At 42.8% G+C, this 25,005-nt stretch overlaps 1 protein-coding gene across 4 annotated transcripts in view; it reads right to left on the minus strand.

The window, feature by feature from the left end:
- Positions 1 to 1,509: 1,509 nt before the first annotated feature.
- ints6l (integrator complex subunit 6 like) overlaps positions 1,510 to 25,005 on the minus strand; it is a 163,304-nt gene continuing 139,808 nt past the window's right edge. For all 4 annotated transcript variants that reach the window (XM_072595653.1, XM_072595652.1, XM_072595650.1 and 1 more), the window contains 5 exons: positions 24,583 to 24,725; positions 22,640 to 22,877; positions 16,357 to 16,764; positions 10,042 to 10,135; positions 1,510 to 2,374 (listed from right to left, as the gene is read on the minus strand). In XM_072595653.1, coding sequence (XP_072451754.1) covers positions 2,275 to 2,374; positions 10,042 to 10,135; positions 16,357 to 16,764; positions 22,640 to 22,877; positions 24,583 to 24,725 — 983 coding nt within the window. In that variant the 3' untranslated portion in view covers positions 1,510 to 2,274. The remainder of the gene's footprint in view (positions 2,375 to 10,041; positions 10,136 to 16,356; positions 16,765 to 22,639; positions 22,878 to 24,582; positions 24,726 to 25,005) is intronic.

The following is a 25,005-nucleotide window of genomic DNA, read 5'->3' on the forward strand; positions in this document are numbered from 1 at the left end:
CAAAAACATACACAAATTCTTATAAAATCATGAGGTGCATAGATAAAGTGATTAGGTCTTTTCCCTAGGGTAGGGGAGCTCAAAACTAGGGGGTATAATTTTAAGGTGAGAGGAGAGATTTAAAAAAAGGACCTGAGGGGCAATGTTTTACACAGAGGGAAGTTCATATGTGGAATGAACTGCCAAACAAAGAGGTAGATGCAGGTACAATTACCACATTTAAGGACATTCAGACGGGTCCATGAATAGGAAGGGTTTAGAAGAATATGGGCCAAACACAAGCAAATGGGACTGGTTTAGTTTGGGAAACTTTGTTGGCATAGTCAAATTGGACTGACTGGTCTGTTTCCACACTGTATGACTCTATGACGTGGCTTGATGTACAAGTTGCACATGTAGTGTCTAGATTAGAGCGGTGCTGGAAAAGCACAGCAGTCAGGCAGCATCAGAGGAACAGGAAAATCAACGTTTCGGGCAAAAGCCTTTCATCAGGAATAGAGGCAGGGAGCCTCCAGGGTGGAGAGATAAATGGTGGTGGGGGGGGGGGGGGAAGGTGAGCAGAGGGAGAAGGTAGCAAAGAGTACAGTAGGTGAATGGGGGTGAGGATGGAGGTGATAGGTCAGAGAGTTGCACATGTAACCCAGTGGGTTGCACTCTGATCTCTGAGGTCTTTAGATTCTACTCTGACCCCTACTACTTGGTTTCAGATATCTAGGCTAACTCTCCAGGGTAGAGCAGATGGAATACTACACTGTTAAAGACGAGGTGCTTAACTGAGCACATCTCTCTCATGAGGACTTAATAGGCCACCTATCATGACACTACTTCCAGGAGAATTGTCAAAAATTAAACCATTTTCACTTTGAATATCTACTCAGTATCACACTCGCTAGGTAGAAGAGCTTGCTTCCTGCAAATTGGCTGCCACCTTTTCTAGGTTACAGCAATGATTACTTGACAAAGTAGTTCAATAGTTGTAAAGTGTTTGGGTGTCTTCAGGCTATATAAATGCAAGTCTGTTTTTCTTGTATGTTACATATATAGTCATAATAATTTGCACATTCAAATTACATATTTGTTTGGCTTTTAAAAAATACAATTAAAATATATTTTGATCTAAAATGTTTTAACTAGCAAAGATATCCAGGAACTTATTCTTTTTAAAAGCCATAGCTATATCAGACGATACATAGCCAGCAGAAAATGTTCTCAACATACAAGGTCATGCATTCAGTAAAGTGTGCTACAACACGTTTTAAAAGAGTTTAAGTATTTATAAATCTTACAGACTTACACGAGCCATCAGACTTTCTGAACTTGTAGCAAGCATTCATTCAGAACTTTGCTATTTAACTTTAAAAGTTTTTTTTTGCCCCAAACAAGTTTTAAAAAGTATCAAATTACACTACAATAACAGAAAGCCATTTCTAAACAACTGCTTGTTATCAACAGGATTAAATGGAAAGTTTTACAATGGTATAAAGTGCCATCAAAAATGCATTAGATACATTTTCACGTGTAAATAAAAAAGTTCATGATAAACTGTATTTATTTTTAATAGATAGAAGTTACAAAAGTTACCTCACACGTTAAAATATGACAATTTGGTGTTTTATTGTAACAACGTAGTTCAAAAATAATTCCTCTTGTATGAACAATAAAAAGGTCATTATGTTCCATATCCACTTCAGTGCTTCCTAAGCACATTGTGGAAAGTGCACTCAGTAAGACAGTATCCTCCTTACAGGCTGAAATACAACTTGGGAGGAATTAGCCACAAGTGAACCTTCAACAAGTCTGCAGACAAAACAATAAAGTGAGTCTGAGGTAGATGGTTTCCTCCCCATATTTAACTTTTAGCCTGTTAAATAAAATACTCACATTTTCTCCCCCAGTGTGTGGTTAATGTGCCAAAACAAAAATGGCACAATTTATGAACTATGAACGCAGAAGTCCCTAGACAAAAAGCTTCCACAAGAACAAGCTGAAGATCAGCTTAAAAAGAGGATTGTGGACATTAGTTGATTTTTCCACCACCTCTAAATCTCACCATGTCTTTGTCCCTAAAGCAACAGTCACCACAATTTGGTAAACACTTCAACAATCCATCAGGGCCTCTGTTCACAGGCCTTGTTATAGTGGTGTTGCTTTTCCCAAGAGAAGCTAATGCCGCTGGAGTGACAGGATGGGTAAAGCGAGCAAGTTAACAGTGTTCATGCACAGTACACAGATTGACAGGGAAGTACATCATTGGTCCATAGTGCTCCAATTGGACTATCTGCTGTTGACATGGTTGATCTGTGTTGACAAAGACCTGGAAACAACATCTTCCAGTACTCTTTCTAGTTGCTGGATTAACACTCGTCTTTTAAACCTGGGGGCAAAGTGAACATTAGAATCAGAACATGAAGTCCACTACAAGACCATTAGCACATCAGGTACGTATCAATCACAGCTTCCATTAGTTTAAAATCATGAACTCCTTATGTCCCATTTTCCGCCACTGAATGAAATACATTGGTGGAAACAGCATCCCATAATGAGCATAAAGCTGGTGTAATGTGGAAAAATATAAGGCATGGATTCCCTGAGAATGGGTCAAGCTATTTGTCAGACACCCAAGAACGAGCTGCTTAAAGCTGGGTATAACACTTGCCCATTTCCCTCCTCAGTATCCAAGGACCAAAACATACCTCCCAGGTGAAGCATCACTTTACCTGCACTTCCCATAATCTAGTCTACTGCATTCACTACTCACAATGTGGTCTCCTCTACACTGGGGAAATGGAACGTAGACTGGGTGACCGCTTTGCAGAACATCTACGTTCACCAGCAGAAAAGATCCGGAGCTTCCAGTTGCCTGCCACTTGAACACACCATCCTGTTTCCTTCCCAACATCTCTGTCTCAGGCTTGCTGCAGTGTCCCACTGCAGCTCAGTGCAAGCTGGAAGAACAGGACCTCATTTTCCGCTTGGGGGCCCTGCAGCCCTCTGGACTCAGTATCAAGTTCAATAACCTTAGGGCCCGAATCTTCCCATGTCCCAGCCTCCAACTCTACACACCAGGCCTTGTTATCACACAATCTGCCATTACACATTACCTATTGATAGCCACTAACAGTCCCCATTAACAACTATTCACTTTCCCAGCCAGATTGTTATCCACTCCTTTGTCTATCCAACTGCTGTCTCTCTCTTTGGGCTTTATCCCCACCTGTCATTTACTCCTTACCCCCTCCCCCCCACACTATGTTCTGCATACGGTGGGCGGCACGGTGGCACAGTGGTTAGCACTGCTGCCTCACAGCGCCTGAGACCCGGGTTCAATTCCTGCCTCAGGCGACTGTCTGTGTGGAGTTTGCACGTTCTCCCCGTGTCTGCGTGGGTTTCCTCCGGGTGCTCCGGTTTCCTCCCACAGTCACAAAGATGTGCAGGCCAGGTGAATTGGCCATGCTAAATTGCCCATAGTGTTAGGTAAGGGGTAAATGAATATGTAGATGTAGGGGTATGGGTGGGTTACGCTTCGGCGGGGCGGTGTGGACTTGTTGGGCCGAAGGGCCTGTTTCCACACTGTAAATAATCTAATCTAATCTAATCTAATCTACAAACCAACATTTTCCTAGCTACCATTTGTTCTGAGGAAGGGTCACTGGACCTGAAAAGTTAACACTCATTTCTCTTGACAGATGCTGTCAGACCTGAGCATTTCCATCAATTTCTGTTTTTGATACTGCAGCTTAGGCCTTATTATTTGGGATATAAAATACAAAAAGGAGGTCATGTCATATTTGTATGAAACACTGGTTCAGCCTCAACCGCATCTACACTTTAGGAGGGATATGATGGCATCAGAGATGGTGCAGAAAAGATTCACAAGAATGATTCCAAGGATGAAGGACATCAGTTTTGTAGACAGATTTAAGTTGTTTTGTTCCCCTTGGAGAAGGTTCAGAGGAGCTTTGATAGAAGTTTTCAAAATCCTGAGGGACTTGGATTGAGTAGATAGAAAAACCCTAAGATACAGAAGTGTAATTAGGTCATTAAGCCCAAAGAGTCTGCTCTGCCACTCAAACTTAGCAGACATGTTACTCAACTCCATTTTCTTGTCATTTTCCCCTTAACGCCTGACCCCTCACCAATCAACAACTTCTCTGTCTTAAACACAGTCAATAATTTGTCCTCCACATCCCTCTGAGTTCCACAGATTCACAACCCTCTGGCTGAAGAAATTCCTCCACATTTGAGTTCTAAAAGGCCAGCCCTTCACTCTGAGGCTGTGCTCTTGGGGTCGAGTCTCTCCTACCAACGGAGATATCTTCTCCGCATCCACTACATCTAGGCCTCTCCGTATCCTGTAAGTTTCAGTCAGATTCCACCCTTGTCCCCTCACTCTTCGAAACTCCAGTGAGTACAGATTCAGAGTCCTCAACTGCTCCTCATTTGACAAGCCGTTCATCCCTGGAATCATTCTTGTAAGCCTTCTCTAGATCGCCTCCAAGGCCAGCACATCCTTCCTTAAATACGGGGCCTAAAACTGCTCACAATATTCCAAATATGGTCTGATCAGAGCCTTACAGAGCCTCCGCAGTAGATCTCTGCTCTTGTACTGTAGCTGTCTTGAGATGAATGCTAACATTGCATTTGCCTTTCAAACTGCCAACTGCATGTTAATCTTAAGAGAATCCTGAACTCCCAAGTCCCTTTGTGCTTCAGACTTTCAAAGCCGTTCCCCATTTATAAAATAGTCTACACCTCTATTCTTTATACCAATGTGCATTACCTGACGCTTCCCCATTTTGTATTACATCTGTCACTTCTTTTCCTGCTGCCTGGCCTGTCCAAATCCTTCTGCAGCTTCCCTGTTCCCTCAACACTACCTGCTGCTTCACTATCTTTGTGTCATCTGCAAGCTTAGCAACAATGTCCTCAGGTTCCTTCCTCTCGATTGTTAATGCATTAAGTGAATAGTTGTGGTCTCAAAACGGACCTCTGTAGAATTCCACTCGTTACCAGGTGTCATCTTGAAAAAGACGCACTGGAGCAGCATGGTGTCACAGTGGTTGGCACTGCTGCCTCACAGAGCCAGGGACCCGGGTTCAATTCCACCTTCGGATAACCATCTGTTTAGAGTTTACATGTTCTCCCCATGTCTGCATGGGCTTCTTCTGGATGCCCCAGTTTCCTCCCACAGTCCAAAGACATGCAGGCTAGGTGAATTAACCATGGGAAATGCAGGGTTACAGGAACAGAATTGGGGGGGGGGGGGGTCTGATTGGAATTCTCTTCAGAGGGTCAGTGTAGACTTGACAGGCCAAATGAGGATCTTCCACACTATGGGGATTCTTTGATTCTACGATCCCTACTCTCTGCCTGCTGCCAGTCAGCCAATCCTCTATCCATTCGAGTACATCGCTACGAACATCATGGGCTCTAATCTTGTTTAGCAGCCTATTGTGCGGTGCTTTGTTAAAGGCCATCTGGAAATCCAAATAGATCATGTCCACTGGCTCTCCTTTGTCTAACTTGTTTGTTACTTCCTCAAAGAATTCTATCAGATTTGTCAGGCATGACCTCCCCTTGATGAAGCCGTGCTGATTCAGCCCTATTTTACTATGTATTTCCAAATACTCCACAATCTCATCCTTAATAACGGATCTTAAAAGCTTACCAATGACCAAGGTCAGGCTAACCGGCCTTTGGGTTCCTATCTCTGCCTCTCTTTTTTAAACAGGGGTTTTACATTAGTCATTTTCCAATCCTCTGACATCCTCCCTGACCCCAGTGATTCCTGAAAGATCACCACCAATACTTTGACAATCTCTTCAGCTATCTCCTTCAGAACTCTGGGGCTTTGTCCATCTGGTCTGGATGATTTATCCACCTTCAGACCTTTCGGCTTCCCCAGCATTTTCTGTTTTCGTACCTTCTCCTTATTAGGTAGTAATTACACTCATCTCTACCAAACTCTCTCAAAGTTCTGGTGTCTTTCACCATGAAAGCTGATGCAAAGCATCCATGCAGTTCCTCTGCCATTTCTTTGTTCCCAGTTACTACTTCTCCAGTCTCATTTTTCCGCTGTCCAATGTCCACTCCTTTACTTCTCTTACCTTTTGGATAGCTACAATAACTCTTGCAGTCTTCTTTTATATTACTAGCTGCCATATTTGAAATGTGGAGCTTATTCAAGAAACAGCTACTGCAAGTCCTTGATAAGTATGTACCTGTCAGGCAGGCAGGAAGTGGTCGAGTGAGGGGCCTTTCGTTTGTCAAGAAAGTTGAATCTCTTGTCAAGAGGAAGAAGGTGGATTATGTTAGGATGAGACGTGATGGCTCAGTTAGGATGCTTGAGAGTTACAAGTTAGCCAGGAAAGACCTAAAAAGAGAGCTAAGAGCCAGGAGAGAAGTCGTTGGCAGATAGGATCAAGGAAATTCCTAAGGCTTTCTATAAGTATGTCAGGAATAAAAGAATGATTAGAGAAAGATTAGGGCCAATCAAGGATAGTAATGGGAAGCTGTGAGTGAAGTCAGAGATGATAGGGGAAGCACTAAATGAATATTTTTCATCAGTATTCACACTCGAAAAAGACAATGTTGTCAAGGAGAATACTGAGATACAGGCTATTAGACTAGATGGGATTGAGCTGCACAAGGAAGAGGTGTTAGCAATTCTGGAAAGGTGAAATTAGATAAGTCCCCTGGACCAGATGGAATTTATCCTAGGATTCTCTGGGAAGCCAGGGAAGAGACTGCAGAGCCTTTGGCTTTGATCTTTATGTCATCATTGTCTGCAGGAGTACTGCCAGAAGACTGGAGGATAGCAGATATTGTTCCCTTGTTCAAGAAGGGGAGTAAAGACAAACCTGGTAATTATGGATCTGTGAGCCTTACTTCAGTTGTGGGTAAAGTGTTGGAAAAGATTAGAAGAGATAGAATTTATAATAATCTAGAGAGGAATAAATTGATTAGGGATAGTCAACACGGATTGGTGAAGGGTAGGTCATGTCTCACAAACCTTATTGAGTTCTTTGAGAAGGTGACCAAACAGGTGGATGAGGGTAAAGCAGTTGATGTGGTGTATATGGATTTCAGTAAGGCATTTTAAAAAAAGGTCCCCATGGTAGGGTATTGCACAAAATTCGGAGGCATGGGATTGAGGGTAATTTAGCAGTTTGGATCAGAAATTGGCTAGCTGAAAGAAGACAGAGGGTGGTGGTTGATGGGACATGGTCATCCTGGAGTTCAGTTACTAGTGGTGTACCACAAGGATCTGTTTTGATGCCACTGCTGTTTGTCATTGTTATAAATGACCTGGATAAGGATATGGAAGAATAGATCAGTAAATTTGCGGATGACACTAGGTCAGTTGTGGATAGTGCTGAAGGGTGTTGTAGGTTACAGAGGGAAATAGATACGCTGCAGAGCTGGGCTGAGAGGTGACAAATGGAGTTTAATATGGAAAAGTGTGAGGTGATTCACTTTGGAAGACTACTGGGCTAATGGTAAGATTCTTGGCAGTGTGGATGAGCAGAGAGATCTTGGTGTCCATGTGCACATATCCCTGAAAGTTGCCACCCAGGTTGATAGGGTTGTTAAGAAGGCATAAAAGTTGGCTTTAATTGGTAGAAGATTGAGTTTCAGAGCCATGTGATCATTCTGTAGCTGTACAAAACTCTAATGTGGTCGCACTTGGAGTATTGCATACAGTTCTAGTCACTACATTATAGGAAGTACGTGAAAGCTTTGGAAAGGGTTCAAAGGAATGTTGCCTGGTATGGAGGGAAGGTCTTATGAGGAAAGGCTGAGCGACTTGAGGCTGTTTTCATTAGAGAAGAAGTTTGAGAGGTGACTTAATTGAGACATATAAGATAATCAGAGGGTTAGATAGGGTAGATAGTGAGAGCCTTTTTCCTCAGATGGCGATGGCTGGCATGAGGGGACACAGCTTTAAATTGAGGGGTGATAGATATGGGACAGATGTCAGAGATAGCTTCTTTAATCACAGAGTAGTAGGGGTGGGAATGGCCTGCCTGCAACAGTTGTAGACTCACCAACTTTAAGGGCATTTAAGTGGTCACTGGATAGATATAAGGATAAATATGGAATAGTGTAGACTAGATGGGCTTCAATTGGTTTCACAGGTCAATGCAGTATAGAGGGCCACTGCTCTGTAATGTTCAATGTTCTATTCCATCCTCTTCCCTCATATTGCTTTTTCAATGATCCTTTGCTGGTTTTAAAAGGGTACCCAGTCCTCTGGCTTCCCACTAATTGTCACCCAATTGTGTGCTTTTTCTTTTGTTTTTATGTTGTCCCTGACTTCCCTTGTTAGCCATAATTGCCTCATCCTCCCCTTAGTATGTTTCTTCTTCCTTGGGATGAATTTCTGCTGTGCCTCCTGAATTATTCCCAGAAATTCCTGCCATTGCTGCTCCACCATCTTCCCTGCTAAGCTTCCCTTCCAAGAAACTTTGCCCAGCTCATCCCTCATGTCTTTGTAGTTACCTTTACTCAATTGTAACATCATTATATCTTATTCCTCTCAAACTGCAGGGTGAATTCTATTATATTATGATCATTGCTCTGGGGGTTCCTTCTACCATAAGCTCCTTAATCAAGTCTATCTCATTACACATCACTAAATCTAGAATTCTCTCTTGTGGACTTTACCACAAGTTGTTCCAAAAAAACTCATTTCATAGCGATTCCACAAATTTGTTTTCTTGAGATCCGCCATCAACCTGATTTTCCCAGTCTACCTGCATGTTGAAGTCCCTTGTGATTATTGTAATAGTGGCTTTCTTATGTGCTTTTTCCATCTCTTGATTTATATTCTTCCCCACATCATGATTACTGTCAGGATGCCTGTCTGTAACTCCTATCAGGGTCTTTTTACCCTTTGTGGTTTCTCAACTCACCACATTCTGACTTTACATCACTATCACTAAGAATATCCACTTTGGTGGAAGGACTGAGAACACAACAGCACAGAATCAAAATAATTGGCAAAAGCAATGTGGACTTGAGGTGAAACTTCTTCATGCAGCAAGCGATTAGAATCTGGAAGGGGCTGTCTGATTGTGTGGTAGAGACAGATTTATCAAGATATTCAAGAGAAATTAGATTCTTATCTCAAAAGGAAGAATTTTAATGGAGAGAAGGAAGGGAACTGGCAGAAGGTGCAGTGCTCCTTTGGACAGCCAGCATAGACCCAAAGGGCCAAATGGCCTCTTTCAGTGCTCTATCTGCTCTGTGGCTCCATGCATTTTCACTGTTGAGTTCCTTCCCAGAAAAAAGTCATCAAGCACCATTGTATACTCTTCAATACTCTTCAGCTTCTAGTGTGTGAGCATCACAACAAAAGCTGAAGTGGGTACTTCAGATGCTGGAGATTAGAGTCTAGATTAGAGTGGTGCGAGAAAAGCACAGCAGGTCAGGCAGCATCCAAGGAGCAGGAAAATCAACATTTCGGGCAGGAAAATTGATGATTCCTGATGAAGGGCTTTTGCCCAAAATGGTGATTTTCCTGCTCCTTGGATGCTGCCCAACTTGCTGTGCTTTTCCAGCACCGCTCTAATCATAACAAAAGCCCTGTTTGTTGCCCATTTCATGTCTACTTCAAGTAGTGATCAGTGTTCCAATGACATTGCAGTATGCGTGCAAAGGGGGTTGCTTTACTCTCGTCGCTTTTTAAAGGTTGTAATTCTACAATGTCACTTCCCTGCAGAAGACATTTGTGGTTTGCTGAATTTTAACACTGACTCCAATAGATGAGACAATTCAGTTTGTGTCACACTGGGATTAATATCAATGAATTATGAATGAATCAATATCAATATCAATAATCCAATGGGATTAATGTCATTACCTTTGCTAAACACCCTAATTGACATTTACATTATTTATTGTATTGCTCAGAAGTTCACGCAGAATAAGTTTCTTTACAAGTCACTAGTGCTAAAGATCAGTGATGGCCAATTGGTATTTTAAGTTACAAGTATCACTGTCAAGGTCAATGTGACTCAAGGATAAATAAGCACATACCTGGCAGCTTCTTTGATAGTATTCTGAATAAAATTCCTCTGAATTTCTAAAGGTCCTTGTATATCCTCCAGTAACCTGAAGAGCCTGTCATAATCTGAAATTGAAAGACAGTGAATAACTTCACATGGTGAAGGCATGTGTTTTTCCGTGAAAACAAAACGCTACAAAATTCAACACAAGTTCAGCCAAAGGCATTGGGGTCATGAATGCAAAGGTTAACATCATACAGAAATAATAACAACTTGATTATGGTGTTATTTATTACAAAGTTTATTTTGTCCTGTTAAGATCAGTCTCTGTGCAATAAGCACAATTTTCTGTCATGGGTAAATGTTGGAAGTTCTTGTTAATAAAGTTATCACAAGACACTTAGTTAAGTTCAAGGTAATAGGCAGAGTCAGGATGTTTGTGTAAAAGAGAAATCATGTTTGACCAGTCTAATCAAGTTCTTTGAAGTTAAAAATCACACAACATTAGGTGGTAGTCCTTGATCGAGGTTTGTTAATTATATCATTGCATGACACTGTAATCTTTTGCTCTAAATTCTGTCTTATGGTCCTACTCCACAACCACCTGATGAAGGAGCAGCGCTCTGAAAGCTAGTGCTTCCAAATAAACCTGTTGGACTATAACCTGGTGTTGTGTGAGTTTTAACTTTGTACACTACAGTCCAACACTGGTTCCTCCACATCAAGTTATTTGAGGATGTATTAGCACTGTGAACAAAGGAAAACCAAGGAATGTATCGTACTTGGATTTCCAGAAGACATTTGATAACGTTCAAACAACAAAAAACTTATGGTCTGGGGGATAACATTTTGACATGGACAGACTATCAGCTGGCTGATAGCAAGCTAAGAGTGGGTGCAAATGGGTCTTTTGATCAGACTGGCAAAATGTAACAAATGGTGTGCTAAAGGGATCAACACTGGGACCTCAACTGTGAATAATTTACATAAATGACTTGGATGAATAGATAGAAGGTATGGTAACTCAATTTCCGACAACACAAAGATAGGTAAGAAAGTAAGTTGTGGAAAGGACATAATCTAATTTTGTCCTTTTTGTCACTACCTTGAGTGGGGCAAAGATATTGTAAGTGGAGCATGATACAGTAAAAATGTAAAATGGTCCATATTAGCAGAAAGAATATAAAAAGCATATTATCTGAATAACTGGAGACTGAAGACGTCTGAGATACAGAAGGATCTGGGTGACCTCGTCTATGAATCATAAAAAGTTTGGGGTAGAGCAAGTAATTAGGAAAGCTAATAGAATGGTATCATTTGTTGTGAGAAAATTGAACATAGAAGTAGGGAGAATATGCTTCATAGCTCATAGAATCCCTCCAATTATACAGGACACTGAAAAATACAGGCAGAATGGGTTTAGAAAAGGGAAATCGTGCCTGACAAGGCTAGTAGAATTTTTCAAGGATGTCATTAGTAGAGCTGTAAGGGAAAACCAGTAGATGTAGTTTACCTGGAGTTTCAGAAGGCAATTTAGAAGATCCCATGTGAGAGATTATCACACAATTAAAGCACATTGTGGGTGTAATACTGACAAGGAACTGAGAATTGCATGCACACAGAATGTAAAGAGTAAGAATATATGGGTCACTTTGAGTGATTGGCAGTGGCTAGTTGGATACTGGAGGGATCAGTGCTTGGACCCCAGTTATTCACAATAGATTAGATTAGATTAGATTAGATTACTTACAGTGTGGAAACAGGCCCTTCAGCTCAACAAGTCCACACTGACCCTCTGAAGAGCAACCCACCCTTACATTTACCCCTTCACCAAACACTACGGGCAATTTAGCATAGCCAATTCACCCGACCTGCACATCTTTGGACTGTGGGAGGGAACCTGAGAACCCGGAGGAAACCCATGCAGACACACGGAGAATGTGCAAACTCCACACAGACGGTTGCCTGAGATGGGAATTGAACCCGGGTCTCTGACGCTGTGAGGCAGCAGTGCTAATCACTGTGCCACCCTAAATTAATTAATTTAGATATTAATAATTTAGATGAAGGAACTAAATGTAATATCTCCAAATTTGCAGATGACAAAGGTGGATGGAAGGGTGAATTATGAGAATGCAGCAGAGATGCTGTGGTGTGACTTGGACAAGTTGAGTGAGTGGGCAGAAGCATGGCAGATGAAGTATTATGTGGATAAAAGTGACTTTATCTATTTTGGTACCAAAAACAGTAAGACGGATTTTTATTTGAATGACCACAGACTAGGAAAGGGGGAGGAGCAATGAGACCTGGTGTCTCATACACTAACTGCTGAAAGTTAAGCAGGTGAAGAAAGTTGGCCTTCCTAGTGAGGAGATTCCAGTACAGCAGCAGGAATGTCTTGATGCAACTGTATAGGGCATTGAGAGTTGAAAGATGTGCAGGTTAGGTGGACTGGCCATACTAAATTGTCCAGCGGAGATTCACACTGATGATCCCTGGAATGGTAGGCCTAACATAGAATGAACAGCTGAGGATCCTGGGATTGTATTCATTAGAGTTTAGAGATTGATAGGAGATCTAATAGAAACTTACAAGATAATGCATGGCTTAGAAAAGGTGGACGCTGGGAATTTGTGACTAGGACCTGTGGGCACAGCCTTAGAATTAGAGGGGTCAATTTAGAACAGAAATGAGGAGACATTTCTTCAGCCAGAGTGTGGTGGGCCTGTGGAGTTCACTGCCATGGAGCGCAGTGGAGGCCAGGACTTTAAATGTCTTCAAGGCAGAGATTGATAGATTCTTAATCTTGCAAGGAATTAAGGGATATGGAGAGTGTGCGGGTAAGTGGAATTTGAAAATGCCCATCAGCCATGATTAAATGGTGGAGTGGACTCGATGGGCCAAATGGCCTTAGTTCCACTCCTATGTCTTCTGGTCTTAAATTGCCCATAATGTCCAGGGATGGACAGGTGTAGGTGGATTAGCCATGGGAAATGCAGAGTTACAGGGATAGAGAAGGAGGGTGGTTCGGAGTTGGGTATCTTTCAGAATGTTGATGTGGACTCAATGGGCCAAATGGCCTGCTCCCACACTGTAGGAATGCTATGATTCTATCCGTGGAGTACTGTGTGCAGTTTTGGTCTTCTCATCTGAAGGAGGATGTTCTGGCTGTGGACAGAGTGCAGTGAAGGCTGACCAGACTGAATCCTGGAAAGGCAGGATGGATATATGAAGAGAGACTGGATTGGTTAGGGCTGTATTCACTGGAGTTTAGAAGAATGAGGGGGGATCTAATAGAAACCTATGAAATTCTAACAGGATTAGACAGGGTAAACGTATGAAGGATATTCCTGATGACTGGGGAGTTCAGAACTAGGGGGGATCACAGTTTAAGGAAATACTGTAGGCTATTTATAACTGAGATGAGGAAAAATGTCTTCACCCAGAAAGTGGTGAGCCTGTGGAATTCTCTGCCACAGAATGCTGCTGAGGCCACAACACTGAATACTTTCCAGAAGGAGATAAATATTGTACTTCAGGTTAAAGGGTTCACAAAGGTATGGGGAGAAAGTAGGAACAGTGTACAGAATTGGATGACCAGCCAGCATCATATTGAATGGTGGAGCTGGTCAAAGAGCTGGCCATCGACGCCTGCACTGACTTTCTATGTTTCTAGAAGGGCTGTGGTTCTGTTTGCCGAGCTGGGAATTTGTCTTGCAAACGTTTCGTCCCCTGTCTAGGTGACATCCTCAGTGCTTGGGAGCCTCCTGTGAAGCGCTTCTGTGCTGTTTCCTCCGGCATTTATAGTGGCCTGTCTCTGCCGCTTCCGGTTGTCAGTTCGAGCTGTCCCTTGGCCATGGCACTCATCCACAGACTCTATCAACAAACACATTGACCTGGACCCAATATACCGGCCACTACAGCGGACAGCTCGAACTGACAACCGGAAGCGGCAGAGACAGGCCACTATAAATGCCGGAGGAAACAGCACAGAAGCGCTTCACAGGAGGCTCCCAAGCACTGAGGATGTCACCTAGACAGGGGACGAAATGTTTGCAAGACAAATTCCCAGCTCGGCGAACAGAACCACAACAACGAGCACCCGAGCTACAAATCTTCTCCCAAACTTTCTAGAAGGGCATTGTTCACAGGGACATGGGTGTAATACATTCAGACAGTAATAGTCTCTACCGGTTACAGCATCTCTCTGATCCCTAAAGACATATAAATAATTTCTGTTATTTTTGTCTGATAAATGCAACCCCAACATATTTCTCATGCTTATTTTGATTCTGTTAGCTTAAAATTTACTTTGGTATAATTGTGGCTTCAGAATAAACTGCTTGAACTGACTGCCCTTGCATTCTCTAACAGGAAAGATTAGGGAAAACCTAAAAGCATTTGACACTTAAATGAGGATTAAGAGAATGATCAGAGAGAGGGTAGGGCTGATCAGGCATAGTGGAGGGAACTTGTGCCTGGAGTCTGAAGAAGTAGGGGAGGCCCTAAATGAGTTTTTTGCTTCAGTATTCACTAGAGAGGGGTACCTTGTTGATAGTGAGAACACCATGGACCAGGTTAATAGGCTTGAACCAGACTGAAATGAAGAAAGTGGATGTGCTAGAAATTCTGGGAAGCATCAAGATAAATAATCCCCCAGGGCTGGACCAGATATATCCAAAGTTCCTATGGGAAGCGAGGAATGAGATTGATGAGCATCTTGCGATGATCTTTGGATCCTCACTCTCTACAGGAGTAGTACCGGATGACTGGAGGGTGGCGAAAGTTGTTCCTCTGTTGTCGAAAGGGAACTGGGAAATTCTTGACAATTACAGATCAGTCAGTCTTACATCTGTGGTAAGCAAGGTACTGGAAAGGATTTTGAGAGATAGGATTAATGACTATTTGGAAAAACATAGTTTGATTATGCCTCAAGTCTTATCGAGTTCTTTGAGGATGTGACGAGACAAATTATAGAGTCATAGTCATAGAGATGTACAGCATGGAAACAGACCCTTCGGTCCAACCCGTCCATGCTGACCAGATATCCCAACCCAATCTAGTCCCACCTGCCAGCACCCGGCCCATATCCCTCCAAACCCTTCCTATTCATATACCTATCCAAATGCCTCTTAAATGTTGCAATTGTACCAGCCTCCACCACTTCCTCTGGCAGCTCATTCCATACACGTACCACCCTCTGCGTGAAAAAATTGCCCCTTAGGTCTCTTTTATATCTTTCCCCTCTCACCCTAAACCTATGCTCTCTAGTTTTGGACTCCCCAACCCCAGGGAAAAGACTTTGTCTATTTATCCTAGTTGACAAAGTCAAGCAATGGATGTGGTGAATACGGATTTCAGCAAGGCATTTGATAAGGTTCCCCACGGTAGGCTCATTCAGAAAGTCAGGAGGTATGGGATACAGGGAAATTTGGCTGGCCGGATACAGAATTGGCTGGCCAAAAGAAGACAGTGAGTGGATGGAAAGTATTTCGCTTGGAGGTTGGTGACCAATTGGTCCTACAGGGATCTGTTCTTGGGCCTCTGCTGTTTGTAGTTTTTATAAATGACTTGGATGAAGAAGTGGAAGGGTGGGTTAGTAAGTTTGCCGATGACACAAAAGTCTGGGGTGTCGTAGATAGTGTCGAGGGCTGTTGCAGGCTACAAGACGACATTGACAGGATGCAGAGCTGGGCTGAGAAGTGGCAGATGGAGTTCAACCTGGACAAATACGCCTCATTGTAGGAAGGATGTAGATACTGTAGAGAGTGTGCAGAGGACATTTACCAGAACGTTGCCTGGATTGGAGGGCTTGTCTTACGAAGAGAGGTTGAGTGAGCCGGGCTTTTCGCACTGGAGAGAATGAAGAGGGGTGACTTGATAGAGGCGTACAAGGTAATGAGAGGCATAGAGTAGATAGCCAGAGACTTTTCCCCAGAGCAGAAATGACTGTAACAAGGGGTCATAATTTTAAGGTGACTGGAGGAAGGTATAGGGGAGATGTCAGAGGTAGTTCTTTATGCAGAGTCGTGGGTGTGTGAAATACACTGCCAGTGACGACAGTAGAGTCAGAAACATTAGGGACATTTAAGTGACTGTTGGACAAGTACATGGACAGCAGTAAATTGAGGAGTGTGTCGGTTAGATTAATCTTAGATTAAGGTAAATGCTTGGCACAACATCGTGGGCTGAGGGACCTGTACTGTGCTGTACTGCTGTTATTAAAATCTCTCCCTCACCCCAATCACAACTCCCTTGGAATGAATAGAAGCAAGTGATGCTAGTCAACAGCTTTTGGAACAGATCTGTCTATAGCATTACTAATGACTACAAGAAAGACCCTTACTTCGACCAGGTTTGCGAATCTCCTTCATGACTCTAATCCTGAGTTCAGCATTGTTACCCTCCACCACTGGGTGAACTTGCAATCTGTCAGACACGGCAAAGGATAAGCCTGGATTGTTTTCTACTGCCACATCTGTTTCATCATCAGTCTCAGATGGGCTCTCCACCGAGTCTCTCATAACTGTATCTGTCCCAAGCTTATGATCAAGTACGTCCTCAGCCACATGATTGAGCTCGGAGACAGCCTGAAAGTCACTGGGCAACAGGTTTTCCATTGCAGGAGAGGATGTTGACGCAGGTCCCTCTGTTGGAGACGTTACTGGGACATCTTCAGCTAATCTCTCTGATGGTTGCCAGTCATCCATCCTCTTCTCTCCACTCGCATCGACCAATGGAATGCTATTCATATCTAAATGTGAAAGAAAAATAAAAGTAAAAGTTTTCAGCAGTTACTACAACAATAACAAAGTAAATAACACAAAAAAGGAACAGGCCCCTTTAACTCACCATGATTCCATTCTAAACTAATCCCAACTGCCTGTACTTGATCTATATCCCCCTATTCCCTGACTGGGTGTGTGTCTAAGTGCCTCTTAAATACTGCTATCATCTCTGCTTCTACTACCTTCTCTGGTAGCATGTTCCAGGCACCTACCACCCTCTGTATTAACAACTTTACTTGTAAATCTCCTTTCAACTTCTGTCATCTCATCTTAAACCTATGCCTCCTGATGTTTCATTTTCATCCTGGGAAAAAGATTGACTATCCACCCCATCCATGCCTCTCACCATTTTATATACTTCTATCAGGTCCCTTCAGCCTCTGACTCTCTTGCAAAAACAAGCTGTCCAGCACCCACTTATAGCTAATACACACCAATCCAGGCAACATCCTAGTAAAACTCTTTTGCACCTTCTTCAAAGCCTCCACACTTCTGGTGGTGTGGTGACCAGAACTGCATGCAGAACTCTATACGTTGTCTGAAGTTTTATACAGTTGCAAAATGACTTGTCAACTTTTATACTCACTGCCCAAATTGATGAAGCAAGTACATCATTTGACTTCTTTACCATCTCATCCATTTGGGTTGCTACTTTCAAGGAGTTATCGACTTGGGTCCCAAGATCCCTCTGTCTATTATTGCTAAGCATCCTGCCATTTACTGTATACTTTGCTGCTTCATTTGACCCTCAAAATACAGCACCTCACACCTGTCTGGATTAAACTCCATGAACCATCTCTCTACTTTCTAACAAGTCAGTATGCTGCTGTATCCTTTGATAACCTTCCTCATTATTCACTACCCCATTAAGCTTCCATCTAAATTATATGTATAATATATATGACAAGAGGTCCCAGCACCGATCCTTGTGGAACACCACTGGTCACAGACCTCCAATCAAAAAGATGCACCTCCACAGCTACCACCTGTCTTCTACGGCCAAGCCAATTTTGTATCCAACTTACCATGGATCCCATGTGACTTAATCTTCTGGGCCAGCCTACCATGATGGATTTTGTCAAATGTTTTAGTAAAGTCCATGCAAACAAACTCCACTACTCTACATTCAAAGATCAGCTTTGTTACTTCCTCAATGTACTCGATTAAGTTGTGAGATAAGACCTGCCCCACATAAAGCCATGCTGACTATCCCAAATAAGAGCATTCTTCTCCAAATGCAAATAAATTCAGTCGTTAAGAATCTTCTCCAATAATTTCCCTACCACTGACGTAAAGTTTACCGGTCTATAATTTCCTAGATTTTCTCTGTTGTCCTTCTTAAACAATGGAACAATATTGGCTATCATGCAGGCTTCTGGGACCCTGCATGTGGCTATAAAAGATACAAAGATATCTGTCAAGGTCCCAGCAATCTCCTGCCTGGTCTCCCTCTGGGGTTAGATCCCAGGGGACTGGGGACTTCTCTACCTTAATACTTGCCCAATCTCACCTTCTTCTTAATACCAACATGCCCTAAAATATAAAGAGACCCTTCCTCAACCTTACTATCATCCTTGTCCTCCTCTTTGGTGAATACTGATGCAAAGCATTCATTAAGGACCTCATCCACATCTTATAAGTCCACACATAAATTGCCTCCGTTGTCCTTGAATGGATCTACCTTTTTGCTCTTAATATGTGCATATAACATCTTGGAATTCTCCTGAATCCTACTTGCCAAGAATATTTCATGCTCCCTCCGAGCACTCCCATCTTCTTGTTTAAACCTTTTCTGCTTTCTTTATATCACATAGGCCTTGCTGGATTTCAGTTTCCTAAACTTTACATATGCTTTCTTTTTCTCTTTGACTTATCTTTCAAATTCTCCTGTCATCTAGGGTTCCTGAATTTTACCATTTTTTAAAAAGATTAGATTTCCTACAGTGTGGAAACAGGCCCTTTGGCCCAACAAGACCACACCGACCCTCTGAACAGTAACCCACCTAGACCCATTCCCCTACCCTATATTTACCCCTGACTAATGCACCTAACACTATGGGTAATTTCGCATGGCCAATTCACCCGACCTGCACATCTTTGGACTGTGGGAGGGAACCTGAGAACCCGGAGGAAACCCACGCAGACACAGGGAGAATGTGCAAACTCCACACAGACAGTCGCCCGAGGCAGGAATCGAACCCGAGTTTCTGGTGCTGTGAGGCAACAGTGCTAACCACTGAGCCCCCAAGCTGCCTCTTTCATTCCCACTGGAACATGTTCCTCCCTAAATATGGGTCTTTAAAAGACTCTGTATCAGATGTAGATTTACCCTCAAACAGTTCTCCCCAATCTAATTTCTCCAGTTCCTGCATAATACAGTTATAATTAGCCTCCCCCTAATTTAGCACTTTCACTCGTGAACCAGTCTTGGTCTTCTCCATAACTATCTTAAAACTTACAGAATTATGATCAGTGTTCCCAAAAGGCTTTCCCACTGAAACTTTGATCACCAGGCCAGGTGCATTCCCCAGGTGGACTATCTACATGCTGTTTCAAGAAATCTTCCTGGGATGCACCTAACAAATTTTGCCCTCTCTAAGCCCCTGACTCAGTCAACATGGGAAGTTAATATTATGCGCCACGTCATTCCTGGTGTTTTTACATCTTCCCACAATCTGCCTATCTGTTCCTCTATCTCTCAAAGCCCTACAGTATAACCCCAACACAGTGTGCAATTTTCTTATTCCTAACTTCTACCCATATGGCCTCACTGGATGAGCCAACAAGATACCCCTTTCTTCGTGCAGCAGTGACATTCTTAATCAATAATGCAACTACCCCACCCCATTTATATCCTCTCTATCTCAAACTGAAATAATTTACTCAACACGTGAACAGAAAACTTCAGCATTTCAGCTGTTTCCCATTGACCTTCTGTGATGGAGGTGCTGTCCAAGTATACTCACCACAATGTTACTGTAATGGTCAAGGCAGGAACATTATTCTTCTGCAATTTCCTTACCCTAGTTAACACTTCACCTTTTAGATCTCTGCACCGCTCCATAAATACACAAACCTATTAATCATCTTTACTAATGTTGACCTTATCCTTACCAATCTGGTGATTGTAGATGCATCTGTCCATGATTGGATTGGTAAGACTGCATAGTGCTTTGGAAATGAAGTCCTGCCTTCACATTGAGAATACACAACAGTGTGTTTTGTGATAACAAACCATGATAAATGGGACAGACATTGAACTGATCTCACAACCCAAGACTAGGCATCCATGAAGCACTATGGGCCATCAACAGCTACAGAATTTGCAACCTCATGGACCAGCATATCCCCCACTCAATCATTTCCATCAAATTAGGGCATCAACTCTGGATCAATGGAGGGAATGCATGGAGCATCACCAAATATACCTAAAAAGGAGGTCACAGCCTGGTGAAGCTACCAAACAGCATAAGCAGCAAGTGAAAGACAGAGCTAAGCAATCCCACAACCAATAGATCAGATCTAAGCTCCAGCATATCAGTGCAAAAGATTTGCAGCAATCTTCAGCCATAAGCATCCAATTGATGATCCATCTTGGAGTCTTCCAGTGGTCCCGAGCATCACAGAAACCAGTCTTCAGCCAATTTAATTAACTCCATGTGACAAGAAGAATCGGTTGGAGACACTGGATACCACAAAGGCTATGGGCCCTGACAACATTCCAGCAACAGCACAGAAGACTTGTGTTGCAGAATTTGTCGCTCCCCTAGCCAAGGTGTTCCAATCCAGCTACAATACTACCATCTACTCACCAATGTAGAAAGTTTAGATTTAGATTACTTACAGTATGGAAACAGGCCCTTCAGCCCAACAAGTCCACACCGACCCTTCAAAGAGCAACCCAACCAGACCCATTCCCCTACATTTACCCCTTCATCTAACACTATGGGCAATTTAACATGGCCAATTCACCTAACCTGCACATTTTTGGACTGTGGGAGGAAACCGGAGCACCCGGAGGAAACCCACTCAGACACGGGGAGAATGTGCAAACTCCACACAGACGGTTGCCTGAGGCGGGAATTGAACCCGGGTCTCTGGCGCTGAGAGGCAGCAGTGCTAACCACTGTGCCACCCACTATTTTGCCCAGCTATTTCCTGCACACAAAAAGCACGACAAATCCAACATAGCCAATTACCATCAGTCCACTGTCAATCATCAATCTACCGTCAATCATCAGTAAAGTGATGGAAGGTTTCATCAATAGTACTATCAAGCAGCAATAACTTGCTTACTGATGTCCAGTTTGGGTTTTGTCAGAGCCACTCAGACCTCATTACTGCTTTGGTTCGAGCATGAAAAACAGCTGAAAAGAGCTGAGCAGAGAGTGACAGCCCTTGCCATCAAGGCTACTTTCAACTGAGTGTATCAGGAAAGAACCCGAGGAAAACTAGAAACAATGGGAATCAGGGGCAAGTTCTCCACTGGTGGGAGTCATTCCTGGCACATAGGAAGAAGGTTGTGGTTGTAGAATGTCAAGTCCTCTTGGCTTCAGGATATCTCTGCAGGAGTTCCTCAGAGTAGTGTCCTAGGCCCAACCATCTTCAACTGCTTCATCATTTGTGACCTTCCCTCCACCCTAAGATCATAAATAGCGATGTTTGCTAATGATTCATAATGTTCAGCATCATTCACAACTCCTCAGATACTGAAGCAGACAATGTTGAAATGCAACAAGACCTGGACAATATTCAGCTTGGGCTGACAAGTAACATTCACAGCACACAAATGCAAGGCAATAACCATCTCCACTAAGAAACAAATCTAAACACTGCCCTTTGACACTCAATGGTGTGATCTTAACTGAATCCCCCACTATCTACCTCCTGGGGGTTACCAATGGCCAGAAACGTAACTGGACTCACCATACAAACACTGACTGCAAAAGCAGGTCAGAAGCAAGGAATACTGAGGAGAGTAACTCACCTCCTGACTCCTCAAAGCCTATCCATCATCTTCAAGACAAAACTGAAGAGTGTGATGAAATACTCCCCACTCCCCCTAGTTTGGTGCAGCTCAAACAACACTCAAGAAGCTTGACACTATCCAGGATAAAGCAGCCCACTTGATTGGCACCACATCCACAAGCATCCACTCCTTCCAGCACCAATGCTCAGTAGTAGCAGTATTTACTATCTACAGGATGCACTGCAGAAATTCACGAAAGAACCTACAACAGCACCATCCAAACCCATGACCACTTCCATGTAGACAGTCAAGGGCAGCAGACACATGGGATCATACCAATCTAGTCATTTTATATTCATTTATTCACTATCGGTCATGGGCTTCACTGACTGGGCAATATTTATTGCCCATTCCTAGTTGCCCTTGAGAAGGTGAGGGTGAGCTGCTTTCTTGAATATCTGCAGTCCCTGTGTTGTGGGTTGACCCACAATGGCATTAGGAAAGGAATTCCAGGATTTTGACCCAGCAACACTGAAGGAACAGCAATATCTTTCCAAGTCTGGATGGTGAGTGGCTTGGAAGGGAACTTGCAGGTGGTGATGTTACCATGTGTTTGCTACCTATTCCTTCTTGATAGAAGTGGCTGCAAGTTTGGAATGTGCTATACATAGCCTTGGTGAATTTCTGCAGTGCATGCTGTAGATACCAAGATACTGCTACTGAGCACTGGTGGTGGAGTGATTGGATATTTGTAGATGCAGTACCAAACATCCAGTACCTCCATCACTAGCATGTAAAATCTCATGGTCTGTGAGAATCAAAGACGTTAATGGTGTAACGCTGTAATGCTGTAATGATGACAGCATCTTTACCTTTATGGACTGTGACGTGCTTTACAATATTGGGCTGGGGTTGAGCTCCTGGACTTGGAGATGAAGGAGGCCCCTTTCCTCCAGTGTGATTGATGATAGGTGGAGTCTGAGGTCGCCGTAGTAATGGTGACATACTACGCCTTCTCTTCAGTGATCCAGGTGTATTGCATTCGCCAGGCCGTTTCACCTTGTTCTGTGGTCCTGCCACAAACTCATCCGCCTCATCTATCATCATTCCCTGATTATACAAAAACAAACACAAAAGAAGCATTATAACTCGAAACTTGGGAGAATTGTAAACTGTGAAAAGGACATGTGTAACTCCAAAAGGTCACTGACAATGTGAGGAAGTGGACAGATTTTTGGCAGGTGCAGAGAAATTTGAAGTAACGCATTTTGAAAGGAAGAACACTGACAGGCAATATAAAATGAGGGTATAATTCTAAAGGGGATGCAGAAGAAAAGGGACCTGGGCATATATATTCACAGATTATTGAAGATGACAGGAGAGGTGGAGAGAGTAGTTAATAAAGCATAAGGAGTATAAATGGAGGTGGCATTGACATTGTACTAGATACTTGTCATATTTTGTTTCCAATTTGCAGCATCCTTAGGTTTTTGGTTTTTTTTTTAAAACCTGTCAGATCTCACCTGGAACGTTGTCGGCACCACAATACATGAAAGATGCGAATGCACCCGAAACAGTGCAAAAGAGATTTATTAGAATGATTCTAGGAATGAGAAACTTCAGTGATGAGGATAGATTAAATTAGGAGCTGTCCACTTTGGGCAGAAGGTGGCTCAGAGATGTGATAGAGGTTTTCAAAATCATGAGCACCTGGACAGAGTAGATAGGGAAGAAGTTGTTCCTGTTTGTAAAAGGAAGGAACAGGAGGTCACAGGTTTAAAGTGATATGCGAAAGAAACAAGGGTGATAAAAGGAAAAAATGTTTCACTCAGCAAATAATTAGGATATGGACTGCACTGCCCTGTCTGAAAACATAGTGGAGGCAGATTCAATTCAGGCTTTTAGGAGGGCACTGGATAACTATTTGGGTATAAATGGTGTGGAGGGGGTTGGGGAGAAAAAAAAACAAACAAGAGCTGGCAATAGGCAATGATGCTCATTTGAAGAGCCAGTGCAGATATACTGGAGCTACTGATCTCCTTCTGCACTGAAACAACTCTGATCAAAGGTGTTCAAATCCCTGTATCAAAATGATAAGTGGTCAGTTTGGTTTCTGCCCACTCTGCTGTAATGTGCTATTCTGCAGGCATTCATCAAAGGCCAAAGTGTAAGCGACTGCATTCTGAAAAGGCAGGGCAGCTCGAGCTTGATACAAAGTGTGAAAAAAAAAATGAACTGCATCTGTTTTAAATGTAAAATTTAAACATATCAGCCTGCAACCCCACTTATACTCACTGCCCTTCCATTCTGAATTCTATGCAGTCCCCACCCAATCCTTCCTTCCAGTTCACCAAACCAATGGAGCGGTTTCCAATCTATCGAATTTGTGCTCCAGTCTTCAACACCAACTGCCTACTCCTTTTATGGCCGTGCATTGGCTCAGCATTTCTAATTCTTACTCGGTTTTATAGGTCACCCTGAAATGTCTGTGATCTTAATGGTGCAGTGTAATTGTATGTTGTCCTAGACAGGTTATTAAAATGTTGCTGTCAGTCAAAACCACTTAATATTTGATAGGTACACACACCCACTGCAGGCTACACTAGTGTCTGCAATGACAGTTCATGATCAACATTTCTCATCAGTTACATGTTCAGTGCCCACTCAGGCTTAAACACTCTATATGAGATCACTGCACTAGAGCTTGAAATCCAATTTCATGCCTACAAGGTTGCCCATCAAGTGTACCATCTAACACTGATAAAAGCTCAAACTTGCAAAGTATCCTGCTGCTACAATGCTGCCAGCTACCTACTTTCTTGTCCTGCTTGAACGGATTGCCGAACGTATGGAGCCGTTTGGGTTGGTCTGGATCAATCTCACGAAGAGGCGATGGCATAAGTTTCAGGTATTCTTGATAGTTACCCATCTGTGCCACAGGAATACTGTGCAGATAATCTGCAATGAAAGGAAAGCTGGGCATTAGCTCCAACAGATCTATGTTGTGCAATTATCACTTCACATGTCTGGTAGTTGCATGGATAAACATTTAATAAGAGCAAAAATTGAAACAAACGCACAGCACTGGAGAAATTCAGCAAGTTTGGCAACTTTGATGGACAGAGAGACATAGCTAATATTTCAAGTTCAGCATGAGTCTTCTTCAGAACTGAAAAGTGATGGAAACAGGTCCGTTTTTATACTTTTGACAGAGGCAGAGAAAGAGGGAGGATGATAT

The sequence above is a fragment of the Chiloscyllium punctatum genome, chromosome 25 (assembly GCF_047496795.1).
Source record: "Chiloscyllium punctatum isolate Juve2018m chromosome 25, sChiPun1.3, whole genome shotgun sequence".
Taxonomy (NCBI): Eukaryota; Metazoa; Chordata; class Chondrichthyes; order Orectolobiformes; family Hemiscylliidae; genus Chiloscyllium; species Chiloscyllium punctatum.